The sequence below is a fragment of the Empidonax traillii genome, unplaced genomic scaffold (assembly GCF_003031625.1).
Source record: "Empidonax traillii isolate 1590-97213 ecotype Southwest subspecies unplaced genomic scaffold, ASM303162v1 scaffold870:size258474, whole genome shotgun sequence".
Classification (NCBI taxonomy): Eukaryota; Metazoa; Chordata; class Aves; order Passeriformes; family Tyrannidae; genus Empidonax; species Empidonax traillii.
Genome location: NW_020956063.1, coordinates 51,671 through 67,015, shown reverse-complemented (window position 1 = coordinate 67,015; position 15,345 = coordinate 51,671). Strand labels below are relative to the sequence as shown.

The 15,345-nt window shown below is 39.7% G+C and overlaps 1 protein-coding gene across 3 annotated transcripts in view; it reads right to left on the bottom strand.

The window, feature by feature from the left end:
• The window catches only part of LOC114067150 (ubiquitin-associated protein 2-like), a 121,546-nt gene that overhangs the window by 66,340 nt on the left and 39,861 nt on the right, over positions 1–15,345 (bottom strand). For all 3 annotated transcript variants that reach the window (XM_027902414.1, XM_027902415.1, XM_027902416.1), the window contains 4 exons: positions 13,990–14,042; positions 8,737–8,804; positions 6,748–6,946; positions 5,588–5,789 (listed from right to left, as the gene is read on the bottom strand). In XM_027902414.1, the coding sequence (XP_027758215.1) occupies positions 5,588–5,789; positions 6,748–6,946; positions 8,737–8,804; positions 13,990–14,042 (522 nt within the window). The remainder of the gene's footprint in view (positions 1–5,587; positions 5,790–6,747; positions 6,947–8,736; positions 8,805–13,989; positions 14,043–15,345) is intronic.

Here is a 15,345-nt window from a genome sequence, read left to right as displayed (position 1 = left end):
TGCCTGGGAGAAGAGACCACCCCCCACCTGGCTACAACCTCCTTTCAGGTAGTTGTAGAGAGCAATAAAGCCCCCTTGAGCCTCCTTTTCTCCAGGCTAAACAACCCCAGCTCCCTCAGCCACTACTCATTAGACCTGTGCTCCAGACCCTTCACCAGCTTAGTTGCTCTTCTTTGGACTTGCTCCAGCCCCTCAATGTCTTTCTTGCAGTGAGGGGTCCAAAACTGGACAAGGGATTCAAGTGTGGCCTCACCAGTGCCAAGTACAGAGGGACAATCACTTCCCCAGTTCTGCTGGTCACACTATTGCTGATACAAGCCAGGATGCCATTGACCTTCTTGGCTACTGGGCACACACTGGCTCATGTTCAGCTGGCTGTTAACCCATGTCCTTTTCCAACAGGCAGCTTTCTAGCCACTCTTCCCCCAGCCTGTAGCACTGCATGGGGTTGTTGTGGCCCAAGTGCAGGACCCAGCACTTGGCACTGTTGAACCTTATACAATTGGCCTTGGACCATTGATCCAGCCTGTCCAGATCCCCCCTACCCTCTAGCAAATCAACACTCCCATCTGACCTGGCATTGTCTGCAAACTTATGGACCCAGCCAAAAGTGTACCCGTCCAAGCTATGAGCATCCAGGTTCCCCAGGAGAATGTTGTGGGAGACAGCATCAAAGGCTTTAATAAAGTCCAGATAGACACATCCACAGCCTTTCCCTCATCTCTGTACGTGACTCATGATGGCACTCAAGATGATCTGCTCAGTGACCTTCCCCAGCACCAAGGTCAGGCCAACAGGATAACAGTTCCCCAAATCCTCCTTCCAACCCTTCTTGTGGATGGGCATCACATTTGCTAAACTCCAGTCTTCAGGGACCTCCCTGTTAAGCCAGGACTGCTGATAAATGATTGAAAGTGACTTGGTGAGCACTTTTGTCAGCTCCCTCAGTATCCTTGGGTGGATCCCATCCAGCCTCATGGACTTGTGTGTGTCTAAGTGGTGTAGCAGGTTGCTGACCATTTGCCCTCGGATTATGTGGGTTTCATTCTGCTTCTTGTCCCTGTCTTCCAGCTCAGGGGGCTGGGTACCCTGAGAACAACTGGTCTTGTTAATAAAGACTGAGGCAAAGGCGGCATTAAGTACCTCAGCTTTTTCCTCATCCTTTGTCACTATGTTTCCCCACATGCCCAATTAAGGATATTCTCCTTGGTCCTCCTTTTGTTGCTGATATATTTATAGAAACATTTTTTATTGTCTTTTACGGCAGCAGCCAGATTAAGGTCTAGCTGGGCTTTGGCCCTTCTAATTTCCTCCCAACATCCTTGTAGTCCTCCAAGTTGCCTGCCCCTTCTTCCAAAGCTAATTCACTCTTTTCTCCTAAGTTCCAGCCAAAGCTCTTTGTTCAGTCAGGCCTGTGGTCTTCCCTGCCGGCTCATCTTTTAGCACATGGGGACAGCCTGTTCCTGCACCTTTAGGATTTCCTTCTTGAACAATGTCCAACCTTCCTGGGCCCCTTTACCCTTCAGGACTGCCTCCCAAGGGACTCCATCAACCAGTCTCCTAAACAGGCCAAAGTCTGCCCTCTGAAAGTCCAAGGTAGCAGTTCTACCAACCCTTGTCCTCCAAGAATCCAAACCTCTATCATTTCATGGTCGCTGTGCTCATTGGTTAGGAACTTGTCGCCATTACCCCCTATCCTTTGTCACCATGTGACTTAAGGAAATCTTCCCTATCATGTGCTGTCTGCCTATTGGGCCTGTCTCAGGAAAGGTACAGTTTGGTTCCAGTAGACTCTCTCTTGCACTCCCTGATACTCCTCAACCTACTCACCTCATCCTGGATCTCTGTCACTAAGTTGAGGAGTTTCTCTACCTGGGCACACCTCCCACAGGTGTGCTCACTACTGCTGTCCAATACTGGCATAAGAGCAGGGCCCACCCTGCAGCCTGACACCTGGGTAGCAGCATGTTCCCACCAGAGCTCTGCCTAGTGAAGCAAGATAAGACTTTAGAAGAGTTAATTGAAACACTTTTACTGTAAGCCCATAAGAACCCCTTTATCCCCCCTCCCTTTTCTGTATTGCTCAAAGGAAGGCTATGTTCTGTACTAATGCACCAGACCCTGAAAATCCACATCAAACACTGAACAAGGAGCTCAGCACCCATAAATCTTATCCAGAGGAGCCAGGCTAGACATTTGAATAGGTAAAATAGGCCTGAAGCCAAGCCTTTTCTCATGCCTAGACGATCAGAACATAGAACAATAGAAAGAACAGAAGGTTATGAGGTTAATTGGTGATGAAGAGGAAAATCGAGACCCTTTGACGAAGTAAAGACCAGATGTACCCCCGGTTTATTCCTCAAAATTGAAGACCTCGCCTCCAACTCCGCCCTGACCCCTCCTGCTATGAATATTGTAATCTAATAATTCAGTAATATGAATATGTATGCGAATATGTTGTAATCATAATCAAAGTTGTATAAATCACCTTTTCATACCTGGTCCCAGCGGAGTCTCTTTTCCAGCGATAGCTGGGAGACTTTCCGCGACTGCTTTTAAATAAATACCTGCTGTTTAAAGGCATAAAACTCTGTCTCTAAACAGTTCTTCAATCCGCCTTTTTGGGCATCACTAGGCAGCTGTTTCAGTCATGGTGGGTACAGAGCTTAAAGAGGCCGTGGTTGTCTGCCATGTAGATACCATTGCTCCCTGGTTGAGCTGGAAGGGTCTTAGGACCCTTCCTGCACGCCCTCCCTCACAACCTACCACACCATGCCTTGGTTGAAGTGCCACAGGGGGTAGCTGCCATTACTCATGGCCCTGCCCATGCCTCGTCAGCCACTCTCATGCAAGCTGCCAGTCTCAGCGTTCTCCTGAGGTTTCCCCATCTCAGGGCACCATCACCAATACCCCCCTCATAGATCCCCTGCTCTGCTGCAAAATGCACCTGTACCAGAGCTGTTACCTTGGCTTTCCTAAAAAATATAAAATCAAACCTACTCATACAGTCATGTAACAGTATCCCACATTAGACCTCAAAAACTTTTATAAATTATTTTAGTCAAACACTGCAAGTTTCACTGCAACTAACTGTGCCAATAAAATGTGACTTCTTCCAAGGGTCTGGAGTTGCAACTTAGTGGTATTATGAGTTAGGGTTCCCCTGCCCCTACAAATGAGATTTTCAACACAAATAGGAAGTCATCTATTATCTCAATATGGATGAAAGTCAAGAGACACTGGATGCTGACAGGTTTTTTTCCCAAGACTTCCCCTTTCATATTTTCAGATACCGAAAGTGTCTTAGAGCACCAGTCAACAGCTGTAAGAGATCCACAGCATTTGCAGTGGGAAGGTTTTTTTATCCAGTTGAAGTACATTAGAAAGAAACATAAAATGTACATAAACAGTTTTTCAGAATTTCTACATGTCAAAGATTATAACTGCTACCAAATTGTGTGCTTATCTATCTGGAAGCATACACACAAGAGAGATACAAGACCTATCACTTTTCACAGTGAGGATAGTGCTAGGAACTACACTGCAAAAACCAAGTTTGTGTCATTTTTACTCTTTCAACTAATTTTACTGAATTAAATGAAAAATTCATACAATTATGAATAGACAAAATACATCATTTAACCTGCATCATTTTCAGCACACATAGACGTCACACTAGGGAAAGAACACTGAGATGTGATGCACATTATGAAGAAATTATATAGGACTCATTCAAAATTCATGGAATGATTAGAAGAGAACAAATTGGGGAAAAAGACAAAATATGGTACAACCTAGAAGCAACATAGGCACACTGGAAATGGGTATTTTCCAGGATTTGTTGAGAAAAAAAGTGTGCTGGTATGGCTGGGGTAGAGATAGTTTTCTTCCCAGTGGTTGGTATGGGGCTGTGTTTTGGATTTGTGCTGAACAAAGGGTTGATAATATAGAGGTGTTTTTACTATTACTGAGCAGGGCTTGCACAGAGCCAAGGCCTTTTCTGCTTTTTGTACTGCCATGCTGGGAAGGGGGCTGGGGTGTGTGGGAGGTTGGGAGGAGACATAGCTGGGACAGGTGACCCCAACTGACCAAAGGGATATTCCAGACAATATGGCATCATGCTCAGTGTATAAAGTGAAGGGAAGAAGGAAGAAGGGGAGGACATTTGGAGTGATGGTGTTTGTCTTCCTGGGTAACCGTTGCACATGATAGGACCCTGCTCTCCTGGAGATGGCTGAATACCTTCCTGTCCATGGGAAGCAGTGAATGCATTCCCTGTTCTGCTTTGCTTGTGTGCATGGCTTTTGCTTTGCTATGTCAGGAGAGCCTACCCCAATCAGACCTAAAATCCAATCAGAGAATGCATACAATGCAAGCCATCATGCAAGTTCAACTGCTTGCGCAAAGGTGTCTTGGTGTCTTGCTGTCTTGGTGTTGATTATACTAAAACCAGCCTGGTTCACTAGACTTTGAATACACATCCTGCTGTTGAAACAGGATTTGACAGATAAGCTGGTAGCTGGCCTGTAAATTTGTGTTAATCACTTTATACTATAAAAGTCCAGTCCCCTTTCATACAGTCAGGTTGTTCTAACATAGCCCTTCTTGGAGTGTATGTGAGGAGATTCCTCCCTTGGTTGGGGATGCCCTCCAAGAATACTCCTTGAGGTTAAGAGAAAGATCTCCACATGTTGTTGGTCTGGGTGAGTTACATCAGATCTCTACTTAATAATTATTTCTTTTTGTTAGTTTTACTATAATTGCTTCAATATAATGCACTATCATCCTATCTTATACTATACGACTAGTAGTTTTAGTATTTATATTGCTGTGTAGTAAATAATTCTGATTAAGAACTTTTGTCTGATCATTTATAATAATAAATTATTCATTTTATATAAATATTCTCCTTTTGTTAATCAATAAAACCTGTGGGACAAAAATGGTTCAATCACACCTCTGTAATTCTTTAAATTTTAACTGTTGACATAATCTGAGGCTAACATAGGATTCAGTTGTACCTAGGCTTCTCTCTGAGCAGGGGTTTTGAAAGCAAGGGAGTCCTTTCTGCACCTCCTGACTCAACGGCAGGGCTTGTATAATAAATTTTGTCAAAGCCTTTCACTCCCACCCAAGACATTTCCCTATTAAAATGTCTTTATCTCAACCCACGAGTTTTCCAGCTTTTACCCTTCCAGTTCTCTTCCAGATCCCGCTGGTGGAAGAGTGAGCGACTGGCTGCATAGGGCTTGGCTGCTGGCTGGGATTATACCACAACACAAAGTCACATCAAAGTTCCACTTAAATGTTCAAACATTAAATGAAAGATGTCACTACATGAAGGCTCAACAACCTCTAAAGATTCAGTGACATTTACAGATAGGCTTAAGCCTATCAAAACTTAGTTTGTGATATATTCGTAATGTCTATTACCAGCGACTAAGTGTAACACAATGCTGTAACCAATTACAGTACTAGAATTACGGTTTTTTAAAAAAGTTTTTCATTTAAGGCCATTTTAAACTGTTATTTGCATTAAGAAATCTTATAGGCTAACAGAGAGAGAAAGCTATGTCAAAGCACTTACCAAACTGACTAAGGACTGAGGACTGAGTAATGGATGGTTTTAGATCCCAGGATGTGGCAGTGGTGGTAGAACCATTATTGTTTTGTTGAGAGGTAAACTGATGCAAACCTGGAGATTTCAATTGGTCCAAGATTTGAGATCCAGCAGAGTTTGTCAATTTAGAGGACCCAAGTTCACCAAAGCCAGAACAAAGAACTGCAGACTACCAAAAGACACAAAAAATAAATTAAAAAAAAAAAAAAACGGGAAAGAGTGGAGGTGTGTATTTAATTATAATGTGAACATAACCATAGGGTCAATGCCTACAGCTGGTATTTATCAGCAACCAAAACCTTTTCAGTCCTAGATTACTAATAAATCACAGAATGACAGAATTGTTAGGGTTGAAAGGGACCTCTGGAGATCATCCAGTCTAAACCCCCTGCCAAGGCAGGGTCAACTGGGTTAGGTGACACAGGAATGTGTCCAGGTGGGTTTTTAATGTCTTCAGAGAAGGAGACTATGACCTCCCTGGGCAGTCTGTTTCAGTGCCCCCACTCTCAATGGAAAGTTCTTCATGTTGAGGTGGCACTTCTTGTGGTTTAGTTTATGACCAGTAAAAAAATCAGCAGTTGGAGCATATGACCAGATCCTCTCTGGTTATCACTTCCATCACTGATTACAAGAATACTGATTTTCTGTAACCATACATCTCAAAATAGCATGTATTTACTAATAGTTGCATTTATTCTCTGAAAATCAGTTCAAGTACCCAATTTCAAACCCTCACAATTAAATCAGAAATAATCAGATTTTCACAAAAAGTAGTCAGATATGTGCTTGCAAATAACACATCACAGTTTTCTGGCATAGAACTCTTCACTATAAACAAGCGATTTCATCCTAAATATGCATGCAGTAAATGCATCTGCTCTCTACTCAAAATTAACACAAGTACTTCATGTGAACCAAGAAACAACTACTTAACAAAACCAGACAGAAAAAGTAATCTTTATTTTGTGTGCGTGTGTGGAAGCAATAGAATTAAGAATTCCTTAAACATCTGCAACCTGAATTTTATAAATACTGAAACATCTCATGAAATTATCAGTACTGGAAAAGTTATTTAATCTGAAATATTTACTCATGAAGAATATTTAGAAAGCATAAAATAATTTTACCAGACTTTGAGGAGAACAAGACTTTACAGCACTGGAGCTGCACCTTCCTGATGCCACTTGGTTGCTGTGCTGAGAATTTGTGAAGACTAGGGCTTGGCCAAAGGTCTGCGGCTGGGGAGCCTCAAATGAGTTGCCTTCTGTCTCTTGGGTAAAGGTCACAGGTTTTTCAGGCTTTTGCAGCAGTGTTACCAAATCAATGCTATAAGGCAAAGAAAAGTTTGGCTGGAATAAACACAATGATTAGACTGCGCTGAAACTGAAGAAAGCGCAAACATTACTAAAGTTGCTGTACCAGCAACAGAATTATTACTGATTAACAATCTTTTCAAATATGGCTAGTCTGCCGTACAAAAGAGGCAGAATAGAGGTTTTTGCCAGAAAATTCTGCTAACTGAAACCTACCATTACAACTAGGATATAAATTGTCTTTCATTGGAAACATTATCAAATTTATAACATCACATATCACGTAAATAGCCTATATGATTAATATAACCAAGTAACTGGAGACAAGTCATAAAAGATACATTGTATTTAAGCTGATCCTGCCTGCAAATCCATTAGATATATCAATAATCCACATTCTCTGTATATCACACTATTCCTTTGTATGGGGTGGGTATGAGGACAGTAAAGAATAAAGTCATATGCAGCGAGTAAATATGTGGTTGTATGGAAGTCACAAGAGCAGCAGAAATAAAAGCTAAGTTTTTTGGATAGTAGGCACATATCCAAAATTACTCTACCACACATGCCTGAGCAGGATGAGAAGTGTGAATTTTCTTACATTTAACAAGGCTTACTAACACCTAAACATGTTTAACACAGGTTTATCCAAAGAAAAGCAAAGTATTCAGACAATAAAACAATCTACTTAAAAAATTCTGATTTATCCTAAATATACCACAGACTTGGGCTGAAGAGCTGCTTCCAGCACTTTGATTAGCATAGATTTCTTAATATCCAAGCCTTTCTTATGGCAAGTAAAAAAACAACCAAACAACCAAAACACACAACCAAACAACAAAAAACACAAAACATCAGGATTTGAGTTGATGAAATAAAATATTTTCTAACATAATTTGAGGGACATCCACTGGAAGAATATTTGCATTAAAACAATGAACATATGAGCATATCAAAGAATCACAGGGTTGGAAGGGACCTCTGGAGATCATCTAGTCCAATCCCCCTGCCATATCACCTTTAAGAAGGAAAGGAATGGAATATAGACTGTAAGTCAACTGACATCATGCCTCCTCCAGGTCACATCCATGCTATAAGGAAAATTTTGCTGCAGTCTGAAGTACGGCATACAGCTCTATCAGGATGTTTGGGACCATTAGGCCATCTAGTTTTCAGATCTCATGCTATCCAACTACAGAAGTCTTACCTTAACCTGCTCTCTGAGGCTCATGCAGGCAACTGATTCCACATAATTGGTCAGGCATTTGGTGAAGACAAAGGAAAGCAAGGGCAGCAACTGACATGTTTTTCATTCTCTATCTGAATTCTATATCATCAGTTAAGGGAAGAAATTGTGATGGCAAGAAGGAGATTTTCCTGGTAAGCAACACAAGCTTTCCTGTCAACATATTTGTCAAAGCGCTATGCTCTGAACATTTTCTGCATCTACAAGGGCAGGATTTTCATTTTCTGGACAGCCAAGCCAGAGCTTCCTTTTCAATAGCACCAAAGTTTTCTTCTAGGCTACTTTTGCTCCTGCCTATAAGCAGTGTTTGTGCAGAAGACAGGATCTTGTCAGTATTGCGTTCACAGATTTGTTAAGTTTGGCTCCACTTCTGTAGTCAATAATAGGTAACACAGGAACCCACAAAAGTAAGACTTCTGCAATTTTGAAACTAGTTTGACCAATCTCTGACCAAGGTTGCCCTGTGTTTTAGTCAACATTTTATATGTGCAAACTAGCATTGCTTCACCAAGCAGAAAGTTTTTAAGGTATAGGGAAACCATGGAAAAAGAGCTTACCTCTGCCTAGGAGTCATATGATTCTCAGCTGGAACAGAGGAAGCAGTGAAGACTTTTGTTTCAGAAAGCTGAAAAAGTGTGTGTGTGGGAGAGTTATTTTAATCATACACATGCTCACACTTCAGTGCTGCAACACCTTCAGAAATTCCATCTTGGTCATGCACTTTTAAGATAAAAGTAAGGTCAAACTATTATTACAACCAGTTATGCTGCAGTTCTGCTTAAAAAGACAAAATCATGTAGTCAAACTTCAGCAAAGTCTTCTCCACAGAATTAAGTATCAATTTAATTTAAGTGTTAGGAAATTTGATCTACTCAACTACATCAGTTTGGGAAATTCTTTAACTGAAAACTATACCACTAGAAAGTAATTAATGTGACATCTGGTATATCATCAGTGTGCAGACATAATTTAGGACTCCATAGAGCAGCTCTGATAAATCTTATTGCAGAAGTCTAACACATTACACTGTTCTCATTAATTTCATGTATCCCTGTGTTTTACATTTCAGTTCACATCACTGGTGGAGGCAGGTTTGCACTCAGGTATGTGCAGTGAACTAGCATTTGTGGTTCCTTCTTGGCAGTTCTGCTAGGGGTGGTAATAACATCTTAAATAGATTGTTCTGCAAGCATAAGTTTGAAAACAATAATAAAGGCAGAACTGTGTAATTGCTTATACTAGTATAAAAAGTCAGACAGCAGAAAACTGTACTGCTCCCACCATACTGTTACAATACAGATAGATACTTGCACAGGTAGCTGGGAATGGGGAGTTGGTTGGTTGGCATTTGAGGGGGAAAGGGGGTGATTTTGGATTGTAGGGGGGGGTGGTTGTTTCCTGTTTGGGTTATTTTAATAGCTTTTCTATTGACAGGAATACTTGAAAATCAGAATAAGTCTTAAGCCAGTACAGGCTTGGTTTAACAAGGCAGAGATATACACAAAGAATCCCTTTAGAATGTGATATTTGAATCTAGTTCTTCCAGGAAACGATGCCTTTTTAATTGCTAGCAGCCCAGTTTAAAGGACATCACGGACATAAACCAATTTCATCTCCCATCCCACAGGCAGCTGTACTGAAAGCATCTATGTCCCTGTACATGATCATCTGATTGGTATTCTCCTATGAAATACTTGATTTAAGCAGGATGCAGAAAGTCTGACTGGGAGCAAATCACTTACTACTCAGAGGTGAAGTTCAAATGTTTCATGTGCTCTCCTAGCACTACACTGGGTTATGAAAAAATTAATACCACCACAGTTCCTTCCTCCATTTCCTTCCCTTCCTGCCAATACAACATATTTTAAGCCCATCTTTGTGGAACACAACTCTGTTCTGTGTATAATGCTGCCAGCCCGCAACTCTGTGTACTGACCAAAACAAAGAAAGAAGATTCAGCTCAAGTATATTTCTGATTAAAAAGGCTATTTCTCTATTGCTCAGCCCTTTCCCCACCATGTGTTATTTTAGAACAATGTGTACTGTACTTTCTGCGGTGTCATGAGACTCCTGCATTATATGGCACAAGGAGGTCAGCTAATGGCACAGCAGCCTATGGTCTGCAATCTCTTGGTTAAATAGTAAATTCTTTGTAATGTCAAGAGTTTCTTATGCTCACAAAACCCAGGATAAGACTAACCATGGCAAAAACACTGATGAATCCTGAAAACTAATCAAATCAAGGAGCCTGAGGATGTTTGTGACAATGCAAAAGCATGCTCGATGTGAGAGAGAAAATGTTCTCTTCAAGTGAACCAGCATGCAAAATAGACATCTCCAGCTACCAGTTTGGCTATATTAAAGTTTACATTAAACCCTGTGTCAAACTCACTGCCACAAGCTCAAATCAAGCATCTAATTCAGAAGTCTGCTGGGATTACAGCATTTGTCAAAATGTGCAGCAGCAGCTGAAAAGCTTTATCACACAGATGACTTTAGCATTTCTTAGAAGTAATATCAACTCCTAACAAAGTTATTTATGCTCACTGTACACTACACTCGCAAATCTTCCACTGAAGCTCTGGCATTTTCCCACTGAATGAACAGTTGTGAACCATTTGCAAGCAGTGGCCTCACAAGGGTATTTCCGTCATCTGCAGTAAAATGCCTGTGCTTTTCAGCTCCTATTTCTATGATAAAAATCATTCTCCAATCACCAAACAGACAATATATTTAACAACTAGCTATCAGCTCCTATGACCAGTTGATAAGTGAGGAGCACAGGAAAATATACTTTGGCATTCTCATAAAAACTCAACAACAACAAATCAGAAATAACAAAATCTTATTAGTGTTTTGATATGATGTACTGAAGGTAAAGAAATTAAAACAAGTTCTTGTGCTGCTTCCTGGTAAAGGAAACACTCCCACTAAAATACATTATTTTTTTTTAAGTGTTGCCATTGTTTCAAATAAAAACTAAGACTACCAATACTGTTCAGAAAATTTTTGCCTTCATCCACTTTCTAGCAGTTTGTATGTATTGTATTTCTCCCCTTCTGATACTTTCTGTAGTTAAACTTTATTTTAATTAGCCAGGAGAATATAATCACAATTTTAAGAGGAAAATCCAGAGCCATCTACAGAACCTCAATATTTGTCTGGTCCTTCGTTGTCTATACAACCTCCTATTTTCACTGCAAGTAGTTTCCTCTATTAATTAGCATGCTGACAACCTACTATACTCACTCAATACTCACTGCTAAAGATAAATACCAGAAAGGACTATTAGATCACAGAAATCAAATCATTCTAAGGCCTAACAACATGAAATTTCACTCACCTGCACCTAACTTGCATCTGACTAGAGAATATAACATTTAAACAAAAATATTCTTCAGAAAAACACTTGGTCTTTACCTGCAGACAGCAAATACATCAGCTTCCTTGGTTGTTTCAATCATTAGTCATGCTGCTAAAATTGTTTACTATACATGGTTCATATTATGCTTTTTTCTGCTAGACTAAAGCAAGAGCTTATTATATGCTAACCTTTTGCAGATTCAGTAAACTAAAAGTCTCACTCTCAAACACCAATACTATCAGTAAATATTTCCAGGTATTTTCCACATTTTCTGTTTTGTAAAAGCAATGAATAATTGGATGTAGGATTTCAAAATCAAGTTCAGAAAAGTCCACATACAAAAATATAAATCAAGAATGATTAAGAGACAGGGAAGAGCGACTATGGTCAAAAAGACTACAATAGGGTTTTTTTGTCACAGCATCAGCCCTTTAGGAGATCATGCTGAGCTGTTCTGCTACAATGCTGAACATTTTTCAGTTGCTGCTTTCTAGACCCCAGACCTTTATTCTGGAGGTGTACCTTTATTCCTATTAAACAAATGGGCACTTGGTTATAATAAAGTATTTTTCATTTGAACAGATCAAGTCTAGCAGAGGTCCAGATTTCTGTATGACTGGCTTACTTTTAATTGCATTCCAATATTTTTTTTATTTTCCATACATTTTATTCAGCAGTGATCTTATTTTTACTTCTAAATCATTGATAAAGACACTAGATTGCATCTTGCCTAGGACTGGATTCCTTTATAGCCCTCCTAGAAATACCCATGTTCAATAAGGGCCCTCCTGCAAAAGAGTTATTGGCTGAAATTTGCATGGTAGATTTCAATCCACTTAATGTGTTTCATGAAAGCATGTAATTATATTTAGAAGAGAAGTTGTAGATTAAATCTCTTACAAGGACATCCTCTATCCTAAAGTTAACTTGTAATTTACTTTAAGACTAATATCAGGTTTATTTGAAGTGAACCTATTTTCATAAAACTACACTGAATGGCACAAGCTGCATTGCATTCTTGCTCTTCCTTTTTTTTTTTTTTTTAATCTGATGAATCAATTTTACTTTATTCCCCAGGGATGTTTTGGGCTAATTTGTCTGCAGCTCGCTATTTCATTCACTCTTTCTGATCATCAGCACATGAACAACTTTCTCCTAGGTTACAGGGATTTTTCCAGCACACAAAAATTAATAAAAATTAACAACAGGCTAGAGGTTTCATTTGCTGTGCCTTCAAGATTCATGTACAAATTACTTGGGTTTAATAGTTAATTACCTAGTCAACATTGCTCAACACCCCTCCTGTATTACAAATGTTGCATTGTACCAGTAAACAAGGGTGAGAACAAGGCCATAATTTTTCAGTATCCTTAGCCCTTAGTTTATTTCTAGCATATACTGCAAAAATAGAGGACAGGTTTAAAAAAGCTGCCAGCTTCTGAGAACAGTAACTGATATAGAAAACCTACGAATTTTAGAATTTCTTTTCATTTTCTCAAAAGACATATCCCTCTCATTAGGTAAGGATGGAGTTTTCATATCTGTTATATGACACATCCATACATTTCTAGGGATAACACTGACATGCCACCCTACAGGAGGAGGCAAAAGGAATGACTTCTGAGACAATCTCTTACTCTTCTGAAATAAAACTTGAAATAATGGATGTTCATAGAAAAAAAGAAAGACTTCTTGAAAGCTAAGTTTTCCTTTCAACATTTCTTGCTATGTAGTCTGTTTTCCAAACTGCTTACGCTTTAATACAATAACTGAAAACTTAAAATCACAAATGCAATTTTCACGCATGATGATCACAAATGTCAATTATTTTGCAGACATGAAGACATCTCTTGCCTGTTAAAGAATGAGAACCAAAATTCTTGTAAGTACTTTAAACAACACATCATGATGAAACAACAGGAATGAAGTAATTAAGTGCCAATATCAGCATACTACTAGCTCCTTTTTTAAGATTATGAACATGAAGTGCACTAAATGGAACAATTATGAAAATTTCAAACAAAAAGCATCAAATAAGGAGTCTAAAGTTAATAGTAAACTTCAGCACTTAATTCCATAAAAGTCTTGTGATAATATGGCTTAAAATCCTCACATAATAGTAGGGGAAAGTATGCAGTGAACACCCATCAGCATTGAGCAGTGTAGAATTATAATTCACAAATACTTAACTTAGGATAAAACTTAAAATTTTATTATCTACGTATTGTCCACACAGAAAAAAAAAATTAGTATTTCTTGATTCAATTTTATTTTAAAAATAAACTTATATATATATATTTTAAACAAAAATTACAGCAAGAAACAAAATAAGAAATATCACTGCATGCATACAAAGTATTACTTCAAACATTTAATTTTTGAAGACAACACAGAAACTCTGAAAAGGATAAATAATCAATTGGTGTATTTAACAAGGCACACTTACATCTTCATTCCAGTCTTCTGCAGTCCATTCTTCTATTGAGTTTTTCCATGATCCTATTGTAAGTAGGGGAAGGAAAGAAAACAATTACAAGCTAAAAGCATAATGTAATATTTCAACCATTCTGCTTTATAAGCAATCCTGCTTTCATTATTAGTGGAACACAAAGCAAGGACATAGGGGTTGGAAGCATGGGAAACTCTAGAAAACTGTTTTGCAGATTTACAATGCTGGGGGGGGGGGCTTCAATTTCTGATTTCAGGTATTTCTTAGCCACTATGGTACCAGACATAATTTGCATGAACACGCCTGCAACCAGTGATTACTTGTAAACATTGGAAGAACTTCCTCCTATTACATTAAAAGGTTACTCAACCCTCCCATGGGATCTCTCAGTTTAATGCACAAATTCATACAGAGTTTGAACAAAATGTGACTGCAGCACCTGCTCAAACATCCATAATCCGACTTTCAACATACTCAAATTCAAGACCTAAGCTATGCCTCTGGAGGCTCCTTTCCAATGTCTTCACTCTCCTCAGGGCAAAACAACCCCAATGCCTTCCCCTGAGAGAGCAACTTTCTCTTATATGTAATTCATATAACAGCAGCAGAAGAGTCAATAAGCTTCCATTGTAGCTGCAAAATGCTTCTTCCCATAACTTGTGGCAGAGTTTATTTGGCAAACATTGGAGCACAGCATGCAGTCTAAAACATGCAGCAATGAGAAACCTACAGGAAATTATGCTACAGATGCAAAAACCTGATCCATCCTGGTAGTTGTTTCATCGTAGAAAGGTATCAGCTTGGTCAAGCATGATTTACCTTTACTGAATCCATGCTGACTGCTCCTGATAACCTTCTGGTCTTCCATGTGGATAGAAATGGCCTCCAGAACGAGGCGCTTCATCACCTTTCCAGGGACTGAAGTGAGGTTGACTGACTGGTAGTTCTCTGGGTCCTCCTTCTTGCCCTTTCTGAAGACCAGGGTGACATTTGCTTTCTTCCAGTCCCCAGGCACCACTCCTGATCATCAACACCCTTCAAAGATGATCTTGAGTGGCCTCACTATGGTGTCTGACAGCTCTCACAGCTGGCACTCGTGGGTGCATCCCGTCAGGGCCCATGGACTTGTGTATGTCAAGTTTTCCTAGGAGCTCTCTAACTCAGTCCTCCTTGACCAAGGGAAAGTCTTCCTTCCAACATTCCTTTACCCTGGTCTCCTGGGTCAGAGATTCCTGAGGTCTGGTCTTGTAGGTGCAGACTGATGCAAAGGCGGTGTTAAGTAACTCCCTTCTCTGCATCCTCTGTTATCAGGTTCCCCCCCTGGATTTAGTAACAGGCTCACATTAGCCTTAG